The 9,074-nt window shown below is 57.8% G+C and overlaps 1 protein-coding gene across 1 annotated transcript in view; it reads right to left on the bottom strand.

Moving 5' to 3' along the window:
- Positions 1-216: 216 nt before the first annotated feature.
- Positions 217-9,074, bottom strand: part of ALX4 (ALX homeobox 4) — a 32,670-nt gene continuing 23,812 nt past the window's right edge. The window contains exons 2-4 of the mRNA XM_008146782.3: positions 7,456-7,766; positions 1,550-1,678; positions 217-543 (exon numbers count right to left, since the gene is read on the bottom strand). Of these exons, the coding sequence (XP_008145004.2) occupies positions 217-543; positions 1,550-1,678; positions 7,456-7,766 (767 nt within the window). The remainder of the gene's footprint in view (positions 544-1,549; positions 1,679-7,455; positions 7,767-9,074) is intronic.

Genomic DNA, 9,074 nt, shown 5'->3' with positions numbered 1-9,074 from the left:
TTGGTGTGGGGAGGGACAGGGGCCTGCTGTCCCCTCCCTCCCAGCAGTCCGCGGGGCCTCAGACCTGGGGTGGCTGAAAGTGCTGAGGGTCAGGCCCCTGGCCCGGGCCAGGTTCCTAAGAGGAAAGTCGAGCAGGAGGCTGGGGGCCTGGAAAGCATGGGCATGGCCAGTGCCCCGAGGTGGGGGAGGCTGCGGGAGGGGGCAGGAGGGGCCCTGTCATGTGGCCCAGGAGATGGCCGCACTGTGCTCCTTGGCCTTCATGCGTAGGGCCGCGATGCTCGAGGTCTTGCGGTCCGGCTCCCCGTTGAGCTCGTAGCCGTTGAGGCCTGGGCTGAGGCCCGCTCCAAACAGGCCGCCCATGTGCGTCTGGCCCACGTGGCTGCCAGCCCCAGAGACACTCAGGAAGTCGGTGACGCCGCCGGCCCCGGAGCCAGGGGGGTGGGCGTGGGGGGACATGCAGGCTGGCACCGGGTCGCAGGGGACCACGCAGGCGGGCACTGGCGAGGCTGCCCCATTGTTGCCGATCCAGGACGGGTTCTGAATCTGGGGAGGAGGAGGGAGAGATGTCACCAGCTGCCTGGGGCGGGGGGAGGGGTGGGGCAGTACATAGGAGTACCCCCTGAGTGACCTCTCCCCACAATGAGCTCTCCCCACTTAGGAGCCCAGCATCAGGATGAGCCCATTCTTGCTTGGGAGCCTCTCTAAGCATGAAGGTCCCCCAGGCGCCCCCAGGAGAGCCTGGGCTACATGCTTTGGCGGCTGTTCTGGGGGCCAGACCTGCAGCAGATAGAAGCTCTGTCTGCTTCGAACTTCAGACTTTATCAGGGGTCCAGTGAGAGTCTGGGGCCACAGCTAACCTCAGTCGCTGCCTTCCTGATCGTAGACGCAGCTGCGGACTTTGTCTCTCTGACCGAGGACCCCTGGAGGTCAGCGAATGATTTACCTCTGGCTCCTCCCGGGCCAGGGCCTCCAAGGTACCCGATCATTGGGGTGCTTGGTGTTGGGAACATGGGCTCTGGGCTGGTAGGTGGTGGTGTGGAGGGGGTGCGATTGGGCAGTGGGGACCTACATCTCCCAGAAGCCAACGTCAGTGGCTGAGGATCTCGGAGCTGACGCCCTTGAGGTCTCAGAACTCACTCGAACGGATACGCTGCCTCGGGAGGTGAGCGCAGCGACTGAGTGGATGGAACCAGCTGGACACCCACATGTCTGGGGGGTGAAGGGGTGGAGGGTGCCCCGGCAGCGGTGGGGGCTGGGCTGGATGTAGCTGTGATCCCTCTCCTCTCCCCAGCTTCCACCTCTGGGCCCCATTCCCCTCTAAGCATTGATGGGGAGGTGCAACTGGGGACTCGGCCAAGCCTGGGGCAACACTCACGTGGGACAGAAACGGCTCTGGCCTGCCATGTTCTGGTGTAAAGGGCACAAGCTTACTGGGCCTGAGGGATCTGGAAGCCATGAGCTCCATCTCAGAGGACCTGGGTCCTTCTCCGAAGTGCGGGTTCTGAGTTGGGGGGTGGGGGTCGGAGAGGCAGCTGGGGCAGGGACTGACCTGGGCATAGTTCTCAGCTCGAGTGAGGAGGGGCAGCTCGTAGGCGGTGGAGAAGTGGGTTCGGACCTGCTGCATCTGCCCGAAGCGCTCCCTCTTCCGCCACTTGGCCCTCCGGTTCTGGAACCAGACCTGCAGGACAAAGCAGATGTCGTAGGGTCTGAGGCCTAGCCCTCAGCGGTGAGCGTGAGCCCAGCAGGCCGTGGGGCTGCCGGTAAGCGCTGCTTCGGTGTGCATCCCCAAGGGCTTACCATCTAGAACAATCGAAGCTGAGAGTCAGGGAGGCAGCTTGCTTACCCTCAACCAACCATGGGCGTGACCTTGGCCAGGAAGCAAGCGTCACACACATGAAACGCATCCTGGTCATGAGCATTTATGGGGAGGTGTGGCCTAATCTGCCATGGAGAAGCTGATAAAAGCGCGAATACCCCTCCAGAAAATTGTCCTACTAGACCGCTACACACGTGGTTTTCCGGACGGCCCATGGCTCCCTGTGGCCTACCAGCCAGAGGCTCTCCCCTCCTGACTCTGTCTCCGCCATTCTTGTGGGAAACAGCCTCCCAGCTCTGAAACCCCCGTGTTAAAGGGCCTGAGGATTACAGGGCCCAGCTGGGCAACAGAGGCAGTCAGGGAGGGCTTCTTGGAGGGGAGGGCTGGAGCGGGGCCTGGAGTGTTGGCTGGAGGGAGGAGAGTCCAGGCCTGAGTTTAGAGACACCGGGCACGCTGCCCAGTTGGGGAGTGGTGGGGAAAGAAATCGAGGAAGCAGAAGTCAGACTGTGGGGGCCAAGGGGGGCCAAGTGGAGGGGTTTGCCCCTGGTGCTGTCAGCAGAGGCAGACGTGTAAGCTCTCACTCAGAAGGGGGGCCTGATGGGAGGAGGGCTGGGGGCCACCTGTCACGGAGCATGGGTGGTGGAAGCTGGCCTGAGGGGGGTGGTATCCGGGGCAGGTGAAGGAGCTGGAATCGATGGCGGGTGGCTGGGGCACTTCTGGCCGGCTGAGAACTTCCCCAAGGCTCGTAGGCAAGAGCTCACCTCGGGGCCTGGGAGCCCTGCCTGACTCGGAATCACCAGGTGGGAGAGGGGGGGAGGAGGGATCAGCTTCCAGGCCAGGGATGGCCTGGGGCTGAGTCAGAGGCGGTAGCTGGGCTCCCCGGGGGCAGGCTGTGCAGCAAGCCTGTCAAACTCAAAGGCTAACACGGACCACATAAACGAGGCACGCGGCCTGCGGGCTGCGGAGTTGACATGCTTGCTGTACAGGCTTCCAGTGTCGCCCAGGAATGGAGTGCCCACGGGAGCGCTGGCACTGCCAACAGCCTCCGCTTCTGCATCTGGAAAATGGGCCAATATCTGTATTGACATCTCCCAGGGGTGATGCCTCATAGGTGAGACAGATGGGAAATTCTGTCCGTTTTTAGAGTACTCCACATTTGTTTATTTATAGCTCCTGGCCTTTCTTACTGTCTTTCGCTAGAGGAAAGGCTCAAGAAAGCTGGAGTATATGTATCTCATGCGAGAGTGGGAAGGGTGGGGTGAGGAGGCAGTGTGCGCTGCACCTCCCTGCCCCCCAGTCCCAAGTATGCATGTGCACAAGTGTACACACACACACACACACACACACGCACATACACACACACACACACGTATGCACACACACACGTGCATGCACACACACACGCCTGCCGATGTTTCTTTCAGTCACTCTTTTCCCCCTCTTGACTCTGGTACAGGAGAAGCGGTCTTCCTGTGTCCTCCCTGGAGACGGGCCCTCTCCTGGGCTTGGGGTCTCAGCCCTGCCCCAGAGCCTGCTGGGAGCCAAGGGCGGGTCAGATCTCCACTCCGCTGGGCTGAAACGGGATCCCCCTTTATCAGCGGCCTGGAATGGGGGGCTGGGGGCAGGATGAGAGAGTGCATCAGAGGAGCTTGTTTTCATTTCATGTTTAATTTCCTGCAGGCTTAGCTCAGTCTTTCCGCTCCTTCCTCCACCTCCCAGGGCTTTCTGTGGGGGGAGGTAGGGGGAGGGGAGAAGCCCACCGGAGGCATCAAGATATATGGCTTCGTTCTTTCTTTGGGGGTGGGGAGAAGGCAAGAAGAGGTTCAGTTGCCGCCTGCTGAGGTTTCCCGGAGTCTGTGGACTCGGGGTCCCTGTGTGGGAACGTAGAGTGGAGAGGTGCTGGTGAAGCCTCAGCAGGCCTGGATGGGCTGGGAGGGACGCAGAGCGAGGAGGGAGGAGGCCAGTGTCCCTAAAGGAGCCTGGAATTGAGGGGAGGAGCAGAGTGGGGGGGGGGTGGAATGTGGGGGAGCTGATTGTGGGGGAGGAGGAGGCCGGGAGAGGGGAGACCTGGTTATCTGGGAAGATAGATGAGCAGGCGAGGGAGAGGCAGCAGAGAGAGCACTGGCTTGGGGAGGGGAGTGGGCCGGGGTCAGGCTGAGGGCTGAAGATGGAGATTGTGGGAGGCGGCCGGCTGTGGGGGAGCAGGCTGCTGAGAGCAGACCTGCCACCTCCCCCTGCAATTCCTTCCTCCCTGGGCCCCACCCTGTGCACAAGGCTGGAGCTTTCTGCCCAGATCAGGCCTTAAGCTGAATTAGCCTCTCTGGTCTGCAACCTCCTCCCACATAAATGGGGTGGTGGCTGGGGGATCCTCACGGGCCCGTCCTGTGGCGACATTCATGGGTCCTGAGGCTCTGTGTCCTTCTAGTTCTGACCCCTGGAGCCTGGCACTCTGAGAGCCAACCCCCCCCCCTCCACCCAGATCCTCTGTGCCCCAGGCCTGTCTCCACAGCACACCCCCAGGAGGCGAACAGGCCACAAGGTTCTGTGTGTCTCACCCCAGGACCACCCCATTCCCAGGCCCCTCCGGCATGAGCCCCCTCGGCACAGACCTCTCCCCAAGGAACCAACCTTCTTGGCAGAGGCCTTGCTAACCGCAGCCCATCTGGGGCCCTGGCGGGGTGGCCCAGGGCGGGGAAGGCCTCTGTCTTATTGTCTTCAGACACCAGCTGCGCAGATTGGAATCCCAGACACAGAGAGAGGCCCCTGCAGCCCCCTGGAGCCGGGCCAAACCCCGGGCTTCTTCCCAGGAAGGGTCCATCTCGGCACCCCCCATCACCTCCTCCTGTCCCCCCCACACCAGGCACCTGGCTTCCCACCAGCTGGTTGTGGGCCCCAAACAAACTGAGCGGAGGCAGGCAGGGGGGTCCACCACCATTCCCTCTGCCCCCAGGGCACTGCCAGGCTCGGCGCTCAACCCAGAGGTCTGACGCACATGAACATCCCACCCACTCTGCCAGGGCCTTTATACAACGACGTCTTGGAACAACCTGGCCCGTGTCCTAGGACAGCAAACTAGAGCAAAAGAAGCCCTGGGATGGGACCGGGAGTCTCAGATCCTAGTCTCAACACCGCCACCGCATCCCGTTCCCGAGTCCCCTGATCACAGGCAACCACTCCCCCTCTGGCCTCTTGCTCCTTGTTATCCAATGAGAGGACCAGGTGATCCTCTCCAGCACTAATACCCTATAATTCTATGATCGCTCCCTTAGATCAGAAAACATGCAACACTTTAGGGTTTCCCTTTCTGCCCTGGCTGCCGGGAAGCACAGAGGCGAAGTTTGTGCTCAGTGGCAACTCTGATCCTAAGCCTAGATTTTTGACATAATTACCTTCCCATTTTATGAAATTGTTCTTGTTCTTAGGTGAAAATAATGAATCTTCAGTTATAAGCTACCTCAACTCCTTTTTGGGGGCAGGCATAGATGTGTGTGTGTGTGTGTGTGTGTGTGTGTGTGTGTGTGCAGAGAGAACACTATTTTAGCTGGATGGTGTTGACCGAAAAATGTTAGGCATGCCCCAGTGTCATTTCCATGTTTAGTACTGGAAGAGCCATCCTTCTTTCAATGCTAAGGGAATTCTACCCCTGGGTACTCCCATCCACTTGTTAGGAACACATACAGCACACATATATGTACACACATCCTACACAGAAAATGAACCGGTTAATCCCACACCAACACAGCACCTACAGGAATGTCCCACCCCCCCCCCACCCCCCCGCCGACCCCTTCTCCACTTCCTGCTAAATCCATTGGCTGAGCTGAGGCCAGATTCTGGGGTTCCTGTCCAGACTCCGAGCACGTGAGGTCGTGTGGCCGGTTATCCCCGACAGTGGGTGTGAGAGGGCTTTTGGAATCCCAGTAAAGCCTGCCCTGCCTTCCTTCCCCAAACATTCACTTGGGGCCGGAGCGAAAAACAGCAGACAGCCTGCCCTCGGGGACTTAGGCTCACACAACCCCACTGTTCACATCACTGTGGTGCAGAACCACTTCTGGATGGCTACTTTTTACTGAAACTGCCAGTCCTTTTCCACGTTAGCCATCGTACATCATGATTCTGGCCTACATTACAAATGCCTCTCCCTCCACCTGGCGAGACTGATGACACGTGTATTGCCTTAGAAGAGCTCTGATAAGACCCCTTAGTGAACTAATGCAACAGGGGGTGCCCTTGGGGTCTGCTGAGTAAGGCAGGGCTCTTTGTCCCGGCACTGAAAGTCCTTCTGAGCTGAGCTGAGCTGTGCTGTGCTGCTTAAAAAAAAAAAAAAAAAAAAGCAAAAACAATTCTCCTTTTCCTCAAGCTCTTGATTTCCCTAGCACACTGAGGGGGAAACCTGCTACCTGACAACGCTTTATTTGCCATTTCTCACAAGCTCTGGGGTGGAAAGCAGGCTGAGCATGATACTCATTCTGTGCGAAGCTGAAGCCTGAGCTTTAGTATGTAAATTTTGTCACCTGTTTGGGGTACTCAGAGGTCTCGGTTTCCTCTCTGGTTCTTTCTTTGCTGTAATTTCATGCAGGGAATCGGGCAAATGAGGTCAATTGGTCCACAAATATTTACTTTTTGCCTTTGTTTCTCTGATTTTGGCTTTCTCTAATTGGTAGGAATACAGACATGAACAGTCACATAGTACTTGCCCTCAAGGGCTCATATTCTAGTGGGAGGAGACAAACATAAAATAATTTAAGCCAGTCATTTCTACAAAGAAGATAAAATAGGATAATGTGGCAGTAGGTAACCTGGTTTGGTTGTGTTGTGTTGGGTTGACTGGGTTTGGGTTGAGTGCGTTGTGTTAAGTTGGGGTGTATTGAATTGAGTTGTGTTGGATTTTGTTGCATTGGGAGGGGTTGAGTTGTGTTGAGTTGTGTTGGTTTGGGTTGAGTTGGGTTGTACTGGATTAAGCTGTGCTGGATTTTTCTGTGTTGTGTTGAGTTGTGTTGGGTGGTATTGTGTTGTGTTTTGTTGGTTTGGGTTGAGTTGAGTTGTATTGGATTGAGCTGTGCTGGATTTTATTGTGTTGTGTTGTGTTTGTTGTGTGATTGGGTGGTGGAAAGGGCTTCTGCTTTCACCCTAATGGTCAAGAAGACTTCTCAAAGGAGGCATATAGAGTTGGGACCTGAAAGACAGAGGAGAAGGTGGCCATCCTGGGCAGAAGGAAGGGCTGGATTGTTCTCGGTCTCTGCCCACTGGGCTGCTGAGATGTCTTTAAGTTTACCCTGTTTCCTTCCATAGCAGATAGGTCTTCCATAGCAGAGACTAGTCATTTACTCCTTTATGAAACCACTTAGACTCTCACACCACTTAGAGCCCAAATACAGCTTACAGGCTTCCTGCCCCGCCCCCTCCCCACAGGGCCCTCTTCTCCCACTCCTGCTCCAACCAGAGGGAGGAGCCCAATGTTAAAGTGGACAAAAACAGACTTGGAGCAGGGGCGTGAGGGGCGGGCTGGGAGCCTCTGCGGCTCTCCTTGGACGAGGTGAAGACAGTGTGGTTGAGGGACAGTCCGGCAGGCTCAGCTCCAGCCACCAGCCCAAGGGCAGGCCCTGCTCTCCCACCCCACCCCAGGCACCCTCACTGACCTGCACGCGGGCCTCGGTGAGGTCCGTCCTCATGGCCAGCTGCTCCCGCGCGTACACGTCGGGGTAGTGGGTCTTCTGGAAGACCTTCTCCAGCTCCTCCAGCTGGTAGCTGGTGAAGGTGGTTCGGTTCCGCCGCTTCTTGCCCTTGTTACTCTCCGAGTCAGCCTTCTCCAGCGGGCTGGGGAGGTCGGCGCTGGCCCGGTCCTGGGGCCCCTTCACCCCAGCCTCCTTCACACTGAGGTAGCTGCTGTCCATCCCCACGGTATCAGAGTCGGGTGGCAACTCTGGCTCACTCAGGGAGCTCTCTTTGGCTGAGGGGGAAGGAAACAAGGTCAGAAACCAGTGGCCGAATCAAGAAAGAGAGGAAGGAGGGACAGGGGTGCCATCCTCCGCCTTGTCTCATTGGATGTGAGGTCAGGAGGCCTGGGTTCTAATCTTGGCTTGCCATTACCATGCTGGGTGACCTTGGGCAAGTCCCTTTCCCTCTCTGAGACTTTACCATCATCTCAAAATGGTCCCCTTTTAGCATCAATGTTATGTGAATCTGGGTCAGTCATTATGACCTCTATGACCTTTAATTCCTGCCCTACTGAGCCCAGTCTCCTCCATCTAGAAGGCCCCCTTTGCCAGAACTTCTCTTTTGGGCATGGAGGGTGTGAGTCAGTGTCTTGGATCCCTGAGATGGAGGGGAAAACTCACTCAGCAGACATTTCTGGCCCAACTGAGCTTGGGGTGAGGAGGAGAGGCCAGCATGGAGGCAGGCGGAAATGCCCCCTTTTCCTGGCCTGGTCCTTTTGGAGGTTCCGCAGGAATTGCGGAGATTCCTCTCCAAAAATCCACATCCCCTTGCCCTCCACACTGGTCTCACCAATTGGCCAAGCAGTGTCCGGCCTCCTCCAGGAGGACCCTGGTAGATTTACACAAAGCTGGAGGCCCACAGCCACCGCTGTCTGTCAGAACGGGGCTCCGCCCACCGGTTCTTAGAAGCTAGACAGGACCAGTCAACGCATGCAGGTCAGGGATGAGGCAGAGGCCGGGGTGGGAGGGTGGGGCGGGGAGTAGCTTGTCCGCATCCAAAGAGCCCTGTTAGCACCTGGGCAGACACAACGGCCTCCGGGGTTGGAGCAAGGGCTCTGGAGCCCGACCCTAGGTACGAATCCAGCTGTGTGCTTTGGACACTTCACTGAACCTCTTTGTGCCTCAGTTTCCTCCTCTGTAAAATGGGGCTGAGGATGGCAGTAGGATAGGTATCCTCGTAGGGTGGTTGTCGGATTAAAGAGGCCACCCTGTAAAGCACGCGGCGCAGTAGCGGCTGTGCACGTGTCTGCCAGTGTCCTTATTCCCAGAGTGGTCTGGGCTGGCAAACAGCAGAGGACTGACCCTGGAGAAGTCCTCCGAGTGGACAGACCCTCGCTGGAGCCCCTGAGTGTGAGCGCGTGTGCGGCACTGTGGGGAGGGAGCGGGATGGTGTCTGCAGACAGGGGTGTGAGCCCCTCTCGGAGCCGCAGTCCCTGTCTGTAACCGGAGTTAGAGAACACGACGGATGGATGAGGCCCATGTGCGCAGCATCTGACAAGACCTTTCAGACACAAGCTCCGATCACCCCAAGCATGAGGGTC

This window comes from Eptesicus fuscus, chromosome 13, assembly GCF_027574615.1.
Source record: "Eptesicus fuscus isolate TK198812 chromosome 13, DD_ASM_mEF_20220401, whole genome shotgun sequence".
NCBI lineage: Eukaryota > Metazoa > Chordata > Mammalia > Chiroptera > Vespertilionidae > Eptesicus > Eptesicus fuscus.
This window is presented reverse-complemented; position numbering and strand designations above follow the sequence as displayed.